This window comes from Uloborus diversus, chromosome 6 (assembly GCF_026930045.1).
Source record: "Uloborus diversus isolate 005 chromosome 6, Udiv.v.3.1, whole genome shotgun sequence".
NCBI lineage: Eukaryota > Metazoa > Arthropoda > Arachnida > Araneae > Uloboridae > Uloborus > Uloborus diversus.
This window is the reverse complement of record NC_072736.1, coordinates 14649761-14666819: the sequence shown is the minus strand read 5'-3', so window position 1 is coordinate 14666819 and position 17059 is coordinate 14649761. Positions and strand designations below refer to the sequence as shown.

General features: G+C 33.4%; 1 protein-coding gene across 2 annotated transcripts in view; it reads right to left on the bottom strand.

The window, feature by feature from the left end:
* The window catches only part of LOC129225239 (MBT domain-containing protein 1-like), a 48465-nt gene that overhangs the window by 23759 nt on the left and 7647 nt on the right, over positions 1–17059 (bottom strand). For both annotated transcript variants that reach the window (XM_054859813.1, XM_054859814.1), the window contains exons 3-7: positions 15578–15707; positions 14723–14860; positions 10177–10265; positions 5070–5304; positions 3920–3999 (exon numbers count right to left, since the gene is read on the bottom strand). In XM_054859813.1, the coding sequence (XP_054715788.1) occupies positions 3920–3999; positions 5070–5304; positions 10177–10265; positions 14723–14860; positions 15578–15707 (672 nt within the window). The remainder of the gene's footprint in view (positions 1–3919; positions 4000–5069; positions 5305–10176; positions 10266–14722; positions 14861–15577; positions 15708–17059) is intronic.

Sequence of the window (17059 nt, the reverse complement as noted above, 5' to 3'; positions counted from 1 at the left end):
CATACCTGGACTTGAAGACCATTAGATGACCGGGAGAAGTATACCGATTCAAACAGAAAAAGAATTTTCCTAATTGGTTCAGGAATCTTCTAATAATCAGGGAGCATAGTACATAAAAAAGTCTGTTAATAAGTATTTCCATAACTGTAAATTAAACTGACGGCGTGATGAAATATTAAATCTAGAATACTTGTCAAACTTCAGAAATCGGACACCAGTTATGATATATTTATTAAGGAATATAAATTTAATCATCGGCGGGAAGTGGGGGGAACTTTTGTCTTCAATTCCCTTTGATATATTTCAAAACTGAAATATTAAACAAAAAGAACTTTAATGACTAAATGAAGTTATTTATTAACAAAAAAATGTTTATATTAAATTAGTTAATTCCACTATTTTTGTAGCAAAATACATTTAATTTACTGATTCCCTACATGAGTAATAAATAAATTAGTTAGACAAAAATTTAAATTAACAGGCGCCGCCGTGAAAATCAAACATGCCAATGTGTGAGAATTAAATTTTGTTCAAAACAAGATTCCTCCGTCAAAAAATGCACTGTTCACGCCAAAACCATGTGACCTGTGATGTGTTGGGCAGCTGACGAAAGCTAATCTACACAACGTAGATTAGCTTTCATCACGTAGCCACAATGTATAAAATTTAAAGTTTCTTAGATTTCTCTGAGACCCCTCATCAGATCCAGACAAAAATGACATGGGACCATCTAAGGGGGTAAAACTGTTTGGAGGGTCAAAAATACTGACTTTACTGACCAAAATTTATAAAATACTGACCAATACTGACCATATACAGATTAAAGTTTAAAAAATTAGCAAACTTTGGCGTAACAAAAAAGGGTATCATACTTAGTGAAATAGATACTAGCTTTGTTTGTAATATGCAGCAACATAATATACAGCTAATTTGGTACACATTTTGACTGAAAGTTTAGTTTAATTCATATATTTATTGCATAATGAATAGAACTTTTCTGAAACTAGGAAAGTAAATTAAACGATCTTGCAACTGTTTAAAATATTATTAAGTGATTAAAAGCAGTTTTTCATTGACATGTGTTTTTTTTCTTTGAAAACTCAGAGGAAAACAACTTTAAGAAAAATTCTGAAATTAAGAAATACAAAATGGAAAAAATATATAAATTATAGACTTATTCCTGTTAATTTTTAGTTAAAAGCATCTTTTAGTAAAATACAGGACACATTTAGAAGATTGTTTTAATTACTAATAAGCAAATATTTTTGCATGTACAAAAACTACACTATGTTCCAAAAATATAGACACAAGCATAAAATACAATTCACAGTAAAAATACGAATGGAGAGATTTATATCACATAGTTAGGGTGATTTATTTTAAAAACACCTTGTGTTGAATTTATTAAGAAAACTAGAAAATAAGGTGTTCCATAATTACAAACACTTTTTAATTTATGAATTTCTTTTAAGGTTGAGAAACAGTTACAAATGAAAATATGAAATTATGTTTCCATTACCTCTAGTTACTTCAAACATATGGTTTTCCATTGTAAGTATCAAGTCAATAGAGTTTCAAAAAATATTGGCTTCCGATTTCATATAATTTAAGTGCCCGATGTTGCCCAAGGGCAGATCCAGAAATTTATCAAGGAGCGGGGGATCGTTTTTTTTTTTAACCATTACCTCTCTAACATATCTGATCTTCATCTACTATAAAATTGCGTTTTATAAATTCAATTTCGTAACGATTCTGGGAAAATGTTTCAAATCCCCTCCTCCTAACATCATTGAAGGTTTCTGATTAAAGTGAAAAACCAACGTAAATAAAGCCCAAATTTTGAAGAAAATACAGCATATAGCTATTTGAAGGCTACAATATAGCCTCTTCATCAGTGCTTTTTGCACTGATGAAGAGGCTCCATGTATACCTTATTGCTCGAAAAAATCTTCATCTTACCTTGTACTTTGGGTAAAAACAGTAAAATGTTTCAAAGAATATAATCAATATAAATGGGGGGGGGGGGGGGAGCTAGGCTTTCCATAAAGCTAAATCATTCAATCTAATAAAAGAATAGCAAAGATTTTTATCAAGTAAAACAGACTACCAGGTTGGCAAAACTGGGCTGCTATATTAGCAATTGAATGCTTTTTTGGCATTTTTAAAAGTTTATCAGAAAATTAAAACAAAATTGGCAGTGAATATTATCTTAAAATTAATTATTTAGTAAATTTGCAAAAAAAAAGACTTTACTGACTAAATTCTGTAAATACTGACTAATACTGACCAATTTTTACAATACTGACTTTAACTGACCAGTTTTATGCCCTGCGATCTGGAAAGTATACCCTTCTAAACAAAAAAAGAATTATTCAAATTGGTCCAGTATTCTTGGAGAAATACGAAAACATACATAAAAAGCCGCAAGACGAAATTATAACCTTTTTTGAAGTCGGTTAAAAAGAAAGTATTGATACTGTACACTTTTATAATCTTTTCTCATAGATATCAATGCTAGTGAAAATATCTTCAATAGCTCAGCCCCTCCCTGTCTCTAAGCAAAGGGTGCTTCAGAAAATTTGTGAAGGCAAAACTTTTGTATGGTTTTTTAAGCATGACACATAATCCCAAACGAATATGTATGTATATTTTTATTTTACCTTGACATTGTAAAATGTGCCGCCCCCTAAAATATGCCGGCATAGGTGGTAGCATAGTGTCTACACCCGAAGACAGTTGATCAACGGGGAAACAATCAATATTTAACATAATTTTATTTAATTTTACTGAGAGCGAATCTATTTGAGTGGCTATTACGTCTGTCCCACCAAAAGTGCTTACTTATCTCCCTCTGTAACACCTAAAAACGCCTGTGTAAAGAATCGCTTGCTGCTCGTTGCCCCATTTTGACGACTTCTTTTGTAAAATATGCACCTATTTTTGAAAATATATAACTCTGAATTAAATGAAACCAAATTAGAGAGATCTTGAAAATAAATATCTCTCTAATAATTGTCAGCAAAATAAAAGAGAAAGCATGAAACCCTTTTGCATTACTTTCTTTTACTTAGATCACTTTCCAGAATTTCTTAGAATAAGCAATTCTTCTGCCGGAACACCACTCGAATTTGCCGCCCCCTTAAAGCTGCCACCCGGGGCAAGAACCCCGGCTTGCGCCCCTATAGATCTGACTCTGCTTGCGTGATAAGATTTAAAATTTTTGCATTTACTTTTTAAACATTTACTCAACTAAAAGCTTCATATTTTATGTCTCAATGAAACTACACATTTCATTTCAATGTTAATGATAATACTTTGAAAAGACACAGAAACACAGAATCAATGTCACACAAATGGATTGTTTCACCATAATTAGTAGGATTTTTCTTACAAAATATTCAACATTTAAAGGAAAAAAGATTGCGTAAATTCATAATCCGAGTTTGATTCTGGTTTGGGATTTATCAAAGTTTTTCAGATTCTCAAACATTTTTGAGGCTTTAGAATGAGATAAAGATAGCAGTAATCAAGTTTTCATGTGGAATTTTTATAAATCTTTGTCACCCGAAAAATTATCTTCTTTGGTGGCATCTTGAATCTTGTTTTCAATTTTTATTTTACATACAGCAACATTAACAGCATTCTGCTGATTCAATTTCGAATAAAACAAAAAACTGATTTAAATCTTTGAATTAAAGACCTAATTTTATCATAAAGGACATATGGAGAACTTCTGAGAACCAAACAGTAATGCAAGTTATAATTTGAATAATCTGAGTTTGAATTAGAAAGAGTGCCTGCATCTGCAAAAACCAAATGCAAGAACTGATTAAGATAATTGCAGAAAAAAAGGGAAGAATCGACAAAATATAACTGCCCAATTCAAAAAAAAAAAACAATGAATACAAAACAAACTCACAGGCATAAACATGTTCCATGTTGCATCATCTGGATCAAATGTTTGATACAACGTCTTTCTTAAGGACTGATGAGCATACTCTGCAATGAAAAAATATAGTTAGTAAAAAAAATAATAATCAGTTTATGCATAAAATAAAATATAGATGTTCTTCAATGTTTCCAAGTTAAATACATAGGTAATAAAATGCTGTACCAATTATTTGAAATAAAGAAATATAGCCATACTACGTACAAAAGTTGTATATGCAGCTGAGCTCAGAATTTGATATTGCTTTTTAAAATTAAGTCTCCATATACTTGATTTAGATGTAATTTTTTCAGATTTTTTAAAAATATTACTTCCCATTTACAAATGATTATAAAAGGCTGTATTTAGGTAAAATGTGTTAAAAAGAACCACCTGACAATAACTCAAGTTAGGTGAAACTCACCGACATATTTGTAAGCAAGGCAGTATAAATAATATTATTAAACATAAGTAATATTTAGAAACAAATGTTCCAAATAACAGCCTGGTTGCAAATCAGAGCTTTCCATGCAGTTAAAAATATGTAGCAGATGAGTTCTGCACAAAACTTAAGGTTGAAACATAAATACTCCTCATAATGCACATAATACATACTTTCTTCTATTTTATGGTACAAAATACTTCGGGGTTTTGGGGGGGGGCAGGAACGTCGGGCCCGCCTTCTGACACATCCATGGTCACTCGCGTCATTTCCATGATAGGATCTCCCTTCACTAAAAAATCAGAAAGATCATTTGCCATTGTCAAGAAATGGCTCAAAACTTTCAATATGGTTGGTTTTGTCTGCTTTTTCACTTACTTCTAAAAGCTCTTCTTCCAGTGAGCTCTGAATTGTGTGAGTTTCTTAATTTTACTCCTGGAAAAAGCTCTGAAACCAATCACAAAAAAAAAATGTCTCCTATGTTTCAAGCTCGCTTATTAGCACACCAAAATGCAGTTTATTACATGTAATCTCAGAAGTTTTGATTTTGAAAGAGGGGAAAGTTTTATATGCTTGCATTGCCGCATCCACATAAAATCATAACTAATCGTTCTGAAATAAAATAAAAGTGTCAAATTTTAAACCTCGTATAATCAAATCCGGGTAAAATGAGGATCTACTATGGTTTGTTCCATTTACCAATTTTTCCTTGCAGTGGGTGTCCAACAATCTGAGCCCAACCAACTGGATGAATCAGAGGTGACCTTTCATGGAACCAGAATCCTTCATCCTCACTAGAGTCTTCATATGAGATGTGTAAACGCCCACCAACCACTTCTTTCACTTTAGCTGGACGCACTGCCGATATGCAGTTCTTGTCGACTACTTCAAGTTTCATATTTTTCTTAATTATGCTATGCTTGTGTTCTTCAATCTAACACAAAATAAAAAAAGCAAAATGTAAAGAAAACTGTACAAATTAAATTTCAAATAAAATCTTTTCTGTTTGATTTTTTATAGCACATACGGACAAATCTGATAGGGTAATGGCACCAGTAACAGACAAGGGTCCAGTAACAGACAGTCGTATTTTTGGATTTAAATAACAAGAGTTTTAGGCGGGTAAAACGGATGTTGCTGTGACCCACGAATACCGTGCAACCATCTAGTGTTATCAGAATGAATTTTAAGAGGCAGTTGGTACTTACAAGACAGTGGTGGAAGGTTATGAACAGCCACCATAAGGTCTGCCAGTGTTTCATTTTACTTTGGATTTTATAAGGTTTTAGATCTAAAAATAAAAAAACTTTTGCACATTTTGAAGAGAAAAGGGGAATTCTGTCCATTACCATTCCTTTCCTCATCCTATCTGTTATTCTGAATCATCAGAATAGTCGGTGTCTGTTACTGGGGGGGGGGGAGGGTCGGACCTTTTTTCGAAATCAAGCAAATAAAAATAGAATTAACAAATTCAGAGGAACCAGAAGCATCCAAACATTAGATGAGATGTAGTTGCAGGAGAGAAAAATAGTTTATAAAGTCTAAGTACAATAAAAGGCTCAGAGAATTAAGTTAACCTTAAAGCGATGTTTGTTACTGGTGCCGTTTTTCTACCTGTTTTATTTCTAAAGGTTTTGACCACAGTAAAATTTCAATAAAGCTACAGTTCCCAAAAATTTTTTTAGACTAATGACAGGTCTTTATACATTCCTTTTAGAATAATGACATCAGATAGAATAAAGACATCAGTCCCTGAAAATCCCTATCAGATCAAAGAACAGTACTTAAAATATTACCAACAGCTCTGAGTTAGGACAACTGTTTCTAAATGCCACGATTGTAATATGGTCAACAGTCTTTCAAAATCCCCAACCAAATATGGTCAATGTCCCCAAGAAATGAAAATGAAATAACACTTTCGTCAAAGAAAAAACATTAAGATACCAAAAATGAAGAACTAAAAATTAGATAAAATACATTTGAGTCTCATGTACCACCAGAAAAAATTCAAAATGTGTGCTGAAAGCAATTAAAAAAAAATTTAAATGCTGCTATGCAAAAGCACTTTTTAACTTCTTTTCTAATTAACTAAGAAGATTGAGTTGTTTTTATCTTCAGCAGAAAGATCAGCATTCTTGATTGGTACAAAAACTATAAATGAACCAGCATATTTTTTTTCAAATTAGCATACTTATGTAAAAAAATTGGGGGGGGGGGAGTCAAACTAAAGGGGGGGGGCACCCCAGGACCAATTCCATGGTACCTCAACCAAAAATTTTAACATCTAGAATTTTTTATCTGAAAAGCAGGAAATCCAGAAGCATAGAAATTATCTGCCTTATTTATATCAATGCATAAAGCTCATGCGAATACTACAGTGATGATAAAGGGCAGACATTATTTTGTACAGTAAAGTACAAATGGCAGTTTTTGCAGCCCTGAGCTGTAAGAACATAACAGTGTAATAGCAGGAAATGAAACAATCACCTGAATTTATATATATTTCAATTAGCTTTGTTAAACTGCCATTTTCAATGTACAGTAACCTCCTGACAATCGACTTCATGGCTATCCAGATTTCATACTAACCAACCAAGTAAGGAAATTAGCAATGTTGGAAGTGGCTGTGAACCCCAGTAGTAGAAAGTTTTGTAGCTGTTTGCGACAAGCTTTTACAACTTCAAAATCTGTATGCAAAATTCGAGCGTAATTTCAATAAAAAAATTAAACAAGGTTTTTTTAGAATAATGTTACTTGAAACATGGTAGGAAGTGACCCCCCCCCCCCCCCAAAGACGATAGTGCACATCCCGAAGCACTCCCTCTCAAGAACAAGACCTCCACCATAAACCGAGACCAAAATCTTTCTCAAATTACCTTCCCTGCTCCACTCAAAAGTTTTAATGGTGAAATCTGATGACCCCCCCTCCCTCCTTTGTTGGGCCCCTGATATTTGCACACATACTCTGACTACTAAAGAGGGGTCTGTCCATGATTTTTTACAGGATCCGTTTTTTGTGAAAAATCAAATAACTTTAATCAAATAATTAGGGGTGTGGGCGATTGTAAAAAAGCAATTTCAAACGTTATATACATGTACTAATGTATTGGGGGGGATGAAGCAAACTGTACCATTGAAACAATTAGGTGGGTGTTTTTGTGGCATGTTTTCTCTTTTCTGTTGACAATATCATTCTTGGAGGTTTTCCTAGTATGGAGGGAGGGGGACACGGTGAGGGAGGGGGAGCACTCAGTGGCATCGCTCTCTGGGACATGGGCACTCCCTTAAGTATTAAAACCTTTACACTATTCCACATAATGCTAAATGTTAATTGGAAGTTTTATATGCTCATAAGTAAAGAAATTGAATCAAAAAAATAAAATTCAGGTAGTGGTTAAGCATTTAACTTTTTGACATATGATACTCTTAAAAAGCACGGAATTTCGTTTAAAACTTCTAAATTTCGTCATTTTAATAAAAAATAAAAGGAGATTTTATTTGTTTACCTCTTAACAAAGCATACTGAACATCAAAAATTTGAAAAATCCGATTCTCATAGCGGATGCAAAGAGATCACAATTCTCAAAGTAAAGGCTCCAAAAGTATAAAAACGGCTTATAAAAGAATTATTTTTTAAAAATGATTTAGGTATTGCATTTTAGAGGCCTATAATAAACATATCATCAATATCTATCGACACAGTTGAAACAAAACTAAAATTAAACCATCTATCAGGCATTTCAATTTTTGACTCATTAACAAAAACACAATTTTGCTTTAAACTCTTGAAATGATGGTCTAAATATACTTTTTACTTATTTGCCTCCTAATAAAGCAATGTTAGTTTGAAAAAAAGAGTAAAATTCGATTCTCATATCGGATGCAAACATCGCATTTTTCAAAATAAAGGCATAAAACTATAAAAACGACAAATAAAAAAGTTTATTGAAGTAAAATAATTTTAGAGTTTTCATTCAACAAGTCTACATGATGAATATTATTCATAATCACTAACATATTCACCGAAAATTCGGAGGAAAAAAACAATTGGGATGAGGGGAGGTATAACATAACAGACAAACCGCATTTCCAATAACAACTCACAAAAAATTACAAGAATTTCGAACAGAACTTAACCATCCCTTTTAGTATCAAAAACTGAAACATATAGAATTTTCTCCCAAAATAATGTTCAAACATCGCACCATAAAGGCACAAATATTGCCAGGTTGGTAAAATGATGGGAATATTTTCCAATCAAATCACTATAAAGGTTTAATACCAGACGCTAAATGGCGATAATTATTTCAAAGCTGGCAACTGTATTTGAAGCGATCACATTTCAATTTGCTGATAAATGCTTTTTTTTTTTTTAGAAGTTTATAACAACGATAATGCTAAGGATATGATAAATATGATAAAACAACTAAAACAAATAAGCAAAACTATTCACTATATTTGGCACAATTATAGCTATTTATCGCTTGCAGGATTACCATAGAAGTGTACTGATTCATTTTTTTATATACACAGAAATATGCATTATTTTGAATTCAGATTTGCTTTTTCAGTAAACAATTTGAAAAAAATCTGATTTATAGGTGTGGCAAAGAATCATGTTTGCAGTTCGTGCAAATAATCCGAAGTCTGAGTACTGCCGAGTGAAAAACAACAACTTTTTTTTTTGGTGGACAACTTTTTTGTAGTGCAGACAGAAAATCGTCTGCGATAGAGATAGAGTTTCATTGTCTGCAAAAATGTCGCCGTGTCGCGGCATTTCTGCCACAGAGCTGTGAACTATGTGCCTAGTATTTATGTTTTGAACATGTTAACGCAGTTAGCAAAATGAGAACTTACTGCAAAATAATTGTATCAATTCCATTAAGGCAAAATTTGAGTAAACCAAATAATTTGCGTAATAATTAACAGTAAAATAAGGGTCTCATTTCTTTTTTACCATTAAGCTTTTGTTTTATGTTAATAATACCTGTGTATACTATGCGTATTAGAGATGAATTCGGGCTAATTTTTGAGAGCCCGGGCTCGCCCGAGCCCGAAAATTTGTAACCGAGCCCGCCAGAGCCCAAGTGATATTGTCTCTAACTAAAATATGAGCCCACTCAAGCCTGAAGAAAATTTTCTTGTATCAAAAACTGAGCCTTCTACAGTCTGACATGATCTCTCTGTTAATGAAAAATGTTACGTCAAATGTTCTTCATTAACAGAAGTTTCTAAATTTTCTTAAAAAGCCCCACTTCAAATGCATTACTGTATGATATATTGCAATAGTAATCGCAAAAAAAAAAAAAAAAAAAAAAAAAAAAAACACTATAAATAATCGTTAATTTATTTTCTGTTTTTTGGGGGGGGGAGGGGGGTTAAATTTGAATTTGATAGAACTGATTTAAAGAATTATTTCATTTTCTCACAGTAGGAAAATCTTTATTTGCTTTGAATTTGCTTGGAGATTGACGATTGAACATCTTTGCTTGAGTCCGAGCCCGCCCGAGCCTGAAACCTATTTTCGGTTCTCGAGCCCGAGCCCGCTTCGGGCCTGGGCTCAGGCTGCCGGGCCCGGGCTGAACCTGTTTCATTTCTAATACATATTAAATTTAAATTAAAATATGCAATATAATTTTTTAACAATATGAAGGAAGGGAAATGAGCAAATATTGATACAATTATGGCCTATCAATATTTCTTGTGAAATGCCACATTAGATCAGATAATTGAGAGTGTACTGTATTAAAACTAGCATTTTTAATTAATTGAAAAAAAAATAGATGAAGAAGAAAACAATAAAAACCTTATAGGCGAAGTCAGCAGGAATAGTTTTGGCTCTGGATATTCTTTTTACTAAATAATCCTTCCAATCTGTATGCTTATCTTCAATGGCTGAAATGAGAAAAGTAAAAATAAATATAGTTACAATCAACTAGAGCAATTCATATCTTACATTTATGGAAATGCATTTTAGAAGAATAATATTGTTATTAACTAGGAAAACTATATTAAATGTTATTACCAGTATTTTTTGAGTTAAAGAGAGAGGGGGATCTGAAACTTTCTGGTTTGAGGGTTTGATTAAAAAAAAAAAAAGATTAACTATACATGAATTAAAACAACTACTTCAAACAAATGGTGCAGATTTCTTTTTTTTAATAAAATTTCCCCAGAACACAAAAGTTTTGTAAAATTTTCCCTCATTATAATTTTATCATATTTGAAAATCAATCTAGCAATATGTGTTCAGTATCCTAGTTGATATCAGATTCAACGATTCTTGTATAACATGAATCCATAAAAATATAAAGGACTGACAGAAAAAAAGACAATAGTTTTGAAACTTTTGTTGCGGCATCATGCTCTGTTACAGGTATTCCATACCGATGATCAGGGGCGGCGATTTTCCAATTAAGGAACCAAAAGTAGAAATTATAAAAAAAGCAGAAAAGTCAAAAATTTTTGGAATATAATTATTTGTTTTACTTTGCATATCTGCTTACAAAACATTTACTGAGCACAAGCAGTAACTTTTAGTTTTATGTATTCATTGTTTAGATATTAGTAAACTAATTGTTTTATTTAACCAAGCCATGCTTAAAATACTCTGCCAGTTCAGTCATTAAATCCGAGGACTGCAGTTTCGTGCTAATTAGCACTCATCTGCCCGGCATAGGAAAGTGACTGAGCTGGAGGTGGAAAGCCTCTTAAGGGAGCCAAAATAGCCAAACTAACTGGTAGCTAATATAAAATTAGCACCTGCCCAGACGAGTGACCGAAATAATGGTTTGGTTCAACTTGAAGATTGAAGGCAAGGCATGGTATTTTTCAGTAAGTTACTGCCCTATAGCCAGGGCCCTAAGGCAGAAATACATAAAATACACTGCCAGTTCAGTCATTAAATCCGAGGGACTGCAGTTTCGTGCTTATTAGGACTCATCAGCCCGGAATAGGAAGTGCCTGAGCTGGAGGTAGAAAGCCTCTTAAGGGAGCCAAGATAGCCAAACAAACTGGTAGCTAATATAAAATTAGCACTGCCCAGACGAGTGACCGAAACAATGGTTTGGTTCAGCTTGAAGATTGAAGGCAAGGCATGGTATTTTCAGTAAAGTTACTGCCCTATGGCCAGGGCTAAGGCAGAAATACATAAAAATACACCGCAAGGTCAATCATTCCATCCGAGGACTAGCAGTTTCATGCTTATTAGCACTCAGTATTATTTACTCGTATATTACTCAGTACTTATTTAGTTCAAGTGCTAATAAGCACGAAACTGCAGTCCCTCGGTTGGAATGGACTGAGCTGGCGCTGTATTTTATACATTTCTGCCTTAGCTCTGGCTATAGGGCGGTAATCTTACTGAAAAAGACATACTTGGTTATTGGAATGTATTACCAAGTATTTCTGACTTCTCAAAATACTTAAGGGGTAAATAATGTAAAGTCTTTATTCATGTCTAAGTGTTTCTTCGGGAAAGTTATTGTGTACATAATTCATCAAAATCTTAAGAAAAACCTTAGTTAAGTTGTTAGATTTACATCACTAACCTCTGATCCGCTCTCAAAACCAGCCCTAACAAAATTTTGCACTTTTTTTTTCTCTTTTTTTTTCTGCTTTAAAAGACCTGTGACCTTTTAGTTGTCTCCCCCCCCCTCCCTCACTTATAAGCCCCAATCCCACTCCTGTTGATGATCCCGAACTAGGGAGAAACTTCAGTCTTTGAATACCATAAGGATCTGTATTTGCTTCTATTTCTGTATAAACCCTGGCTAAGGGGGGTGATTACTTGCAACCTTTACACAATAACTAGTTTGATTTAAAGATATACCTTATCAAAAAACATTCTAATTTTAAAATTTAGTGTAACACCACGTATGAAACTGGAACAGCATATTCTCATTATTTAACATAATGCACACTTCATTCAATTATAAACAAGGTTTGTAAGAGTTTTGGCCAGTGGTGGTTTTAACCATGGATAAAACCGGTTTAAACCGGTCGGGATAAAATCAGTTTTATCCAGTTTTGGCCACTTAGATAATTATCAAATTTTAAATGAAAACCAAATAATAATTTATTAAAAAGAAATGCAAAACAAACCATAAACCAATCATCTTTCATTATTTATGTAAATAGTTTGTTTTACAGTTTGTAGAAATTACAGCATGTTTAGAAGATAAGGTTTACATGAAAAATATGCAGTAACATTAAAAAAATAATAGAGTGAAACATTGTAAGTTGAATAGATAGATTTTCATTCTCACACACAAATGTACAAAGTATTTGGAAGTATTTCAAGCAATTTTGAAGAATAAATGAGAGAAAAAAAAACTTCTTTTTGAAACATATGTAGGAATTTTTTTTAAAACAAACTAAAGGTACATGGGGGGGGGGGGGAACACTTTTGAAAATTAAAAAGCAACACTACTGAAAAGTTACTATATTTATGTTACAGGCTGTTTTGTATTCCTTATGTCTTTTGTTTTAGTTGTGAGCAATTTCAGTAATTAATTTTGAAGAAAGTTGAAATTTGTTCATTACCATTGTTATAATAATGTAAATTACTTCACTAACATTATATTTAATTAACTAAAATTGCTGTGCTTAATTAAAAAAACTTCCAACTAACAGTTTTATTAGTTGCAAAACACACATCTCTCACATACATACAAAGAGAAGTGTATTTTCATGTAATTTAGTTTTGGCCAGTTCTATGGTGGTTAAATCCAGTTTTGGCCGGTTTTAACCGGTTTTAGGCAGTGGCCTGGATAAAATCAGTTTTGTCCGGCCAAAACTACAACCCTGATTATAAATGTGGCATTAAACATTGTAGGGGGGGGGACAGACGAAGTTAGTTTTGAAAGTATTGGGTTGTTCGGAAAGTCATTTCATTTTTTTTGGGGGGAACATGAAAGACAGTTTTCGTATAATGAATAAATATTTTATTAAATTATATATTGGCCATTCTGGTCCAACACCTTTTGCCATCTTTCTGGCAGTAACATAATTCCCCTCTCATAAAAGTTTTGGTCCTTGCTGGCAAAAAACTGGTTCAGGTGGTTTTTGACATCTTCATTTGAGGTAAAGGTTTTGCCATCCAAAAAATTTTGCAGGGACCGGAACAAATAGTAGTTGGAAGGCGCCAGATCTGGAGAATATGGTGGATGTTGCAGTACGTCCCATTCAAGCTGTAAAAGTTTTTGGCGAGTGACCAAACTTGTGTGAGGTCTCGCATTATCCTGGTGGAACACTACACCCTTCCTGTTGATTAATTCGGGCCTCTTCTCTTTAAGTGAATCATTCAATTTGTCCAGCTGATGACAATAGACTTCTGAATTAATCGTTGTATTGTCCGGCAAAAGCTCAAAAAAAATGATTCCTTTGACATCCCACCAAACGGAGAGCATCACCTTTTTTTTGGTGAATGTTGGCTTTTGACACGCTTTGAGCCGGTTCATCTTTTCTGCTCCATGACCTCTTGCGTTTAACATTGTTGTATACAACCCATTTTTCGTCCCCAGTAATAATCCGCTTCAAAAATGGATCATTTTCTTGACGTTTGAGGAGCGAATCACACGCGTCAATGCGACGACACAAATTTCGCTCCGTAAGGACATGGGGCACCCACACATCGAGCTTCGAGGTTAAGCCCATGCCTTTCAAATGGCCATAAACAGTCGAATTCGACAAATTTAATCTCTCACCGATTTCTCGTGTGGTTATTCGCCGATTTGCATCAACTAATGCCTTTATCGCATCTTTGTCGGCTTCGACCGGCCTTCCAGACTGTGGTGCATCTTCGACATCAAAATTGCCGGATCGAAATTTTGCAAACCAGTTCTGGCACTGGCGTACTGTTAACACGCCTTCTCCATACACATCCGTCAATTTTTTTCTCGCTTGGACAGCATTTTTACCTTTTCTGAAGTAAAAAAGTAAAATATGACGAAAATGCTGCTTATTGCTCTCCATATTTAAAAGGGCACCAACCAAAAACTACTGCGTAGAATTAATAGAACTTTTTCACACACAAGCCTTGCAATATCAGCTCTCAAGACATATAATGGTTATGCGGCTTAAGTGTGAAGTTGGTTTTGAAAAAACGTAATTAAGTCCTCTGACGGGAAAAAAAGAAATTACTTTCCGAACAACCCAAAAGTTTTTAAAAAATACGTAATATTTACTGCAAAAGTTAAACAAAAAGGTTATCTAACATTCATACGAAGATTATATGAGAGACTATGAATAAAAATTAAAAAGAAAAAATCCTTTTGGAGGAGTTCTAAATATGTTAACATATAATTTATTAACTAACCTTTTTCAATAATAGTGAGAAAAAAAACATTTACTTTTTGGTGGAACTAAAGGCATGCCATTATCAGCACACCAACCGATAGGATGTATATGAGGCTCTGTACACAAATTTACCCACATGTCCAGGCTATCATCAGAATCAAATCCTTCATATCGGAGGAGACCCATGTAACCTATCACAAAGAATACAAAAATTAATCTATAATTTTATTAATTTGCTTCATATGCTAAATCACAACTTATAAGAAAGAAATAACAACTAGGCAGTTTAAAACATTGCTGATAGTGTAGGGGGAGCTCCTTTCTATCTATCCTTGCTGATATAATTGTCAAAACAAAAGATTCTCAACTATCTCAACTCTCAATCTAATTAGATAAAATAAATTTTCATAAAATCTTCATAAAAAATATTTGGTGAGCCTGGTGAAAATTAGAGCAAAATTTTGCAAATCATGATGGTTTGAATAAACTTCGACACAACTGAATAGAAATATTTGAATGGACAAGTCAAAACAATAAACATACATGTTCTCAATGGAAGATAAAATTGAAGAAGGGTTGAAAATAATCATCGAAACAAAATTATTAAGGTATGGAAGGAAGAATCACATATAAATAAAAATGAATGAGCATTACAAAAGCAGATGCAATCAGATTTTAAAATGCATACAAAAATGGAACTAGCACATAAAAGCCCAATAACAGCTAAAATGCATAAAAGTTATGTCTGATCTGTAAAATTTGCCAAATATACATTAAAAGTAATGATAATGCTCAAAGTTTTAGAAATCTTCAACTTACTCTTAAAACCTGATCAAAATTTAAAATACTTTTCATGCAATTATATGATAATAATATTACTTTATAACAAAGTTAAAAAGAGATCATACCAGTTACTCTGATCACAGTTGCAATCCAATAACAGCATGGATTTGATGGAGAACAAGTTGTGCAATCAGGACTCTTAATCTCCACAAGCACACCGGTAGTTATACTTTCCCACGACCTATGTACAGCTGCCTGACAAATTAAACATACATTAAGAACTTTAGCCTTAAAAATAACTCAATTACTTTAAAATATAAACATTAATCACATGTAATTTACAGAATATTATACAGAATTTTGCTTGTCTTGTTCCTGTGTTTTAATATTTCACTAAGCAAGAGTTAACTATGCAATGGGGAATTTTTCAAAAGCTGTGTTCAAAGTAGACTGAATACCACGTAGTTTCAAAAATGCTATTAAGATTTTGTGAAAATTAGCAGCTTTCCTTTTGTATACCTAACTCGCCACAAGTGAGAAATTAATGTAATTGTTCTATTAGTTTCTTATTGTGATTGTACAGCATCAACTTAACTAATGAGGAAATACAAATAAATTAAAGTTTATGCACTGGTTTCCAAACTAGATGCCGCAGGAAGAGATGAGGGGTACCGCAGAGTGTCAATGGTAACAATAATTTGTATATAAAACTAGACTAGGAACCCGTGAGAAAATTCTAATTCTTGAAAGGGTGCCGCGAATCGATAAATTTTGGGAAAACTGTGTCAAAAGAAGGCACTAGGCAATGGTGTTCAGTAGAGCTCAGGGGTTCAGGGGATCCGTACAACTTAGTCAAGAAAAGAACGTGTCTTGGGAAAGAGAAGTTATTTAGACAGAAAGAAAAGCAAATAATGTTGGGGGGGGGGGGGGATCTCAATCCTACCAAAAAGAAATCTTTAATTTAAAAATGTTTAACAGATGCAGCATATTGTTGCTTAGCAAATTAGGTTTCCCTCGCTTTCTTTCACCCCCCTCCCTCCCAATCCTTTTTTTTCTTCCTAGTCAGTCTGAAAAGAAGGGTCTTCAAAATGTTTCTCTCCTTAACTCCCGTCCATGCAAAAAATTTGAAATAAGTTTTAGCTGTTCGGTTGAAGTAATGATGGAAAAGAATATACTAAGAACGCATTTATTTAGGCATTTTTCGGACATCAATTTTAAAACATTTCTGGAGGTGGGTCCCTGAACCAACACCCTCTCACTAAGGTTACTACCGAAAATAGTCTGCAATGAAGCCTTTAAAATTTCCATTTTGAAAATTTTCAGAGGAAGATCCCTAAAACTGCTCCTTACCTCTAAACATCTCCAAAGTTAATCTGAAATTGCATTTTACCTTTCAGGGGAGGATTCTCAAAGTGTTCCTTTCCGAAGATTGCCTAATGTTGGGAAAAAATCTGAATTGCTTTTGATGAAAAGAATCTTAAAGTAAAATGAAAACAGAAACTAGGTGTTTAAATCCCTACACCTAGTGTCATTGAATATCTCTTTAAAACTTCGTTTTTAGAACTTCAATTTGGAAACATTGGGGGGGGGGGGGGGTGATGGATTTC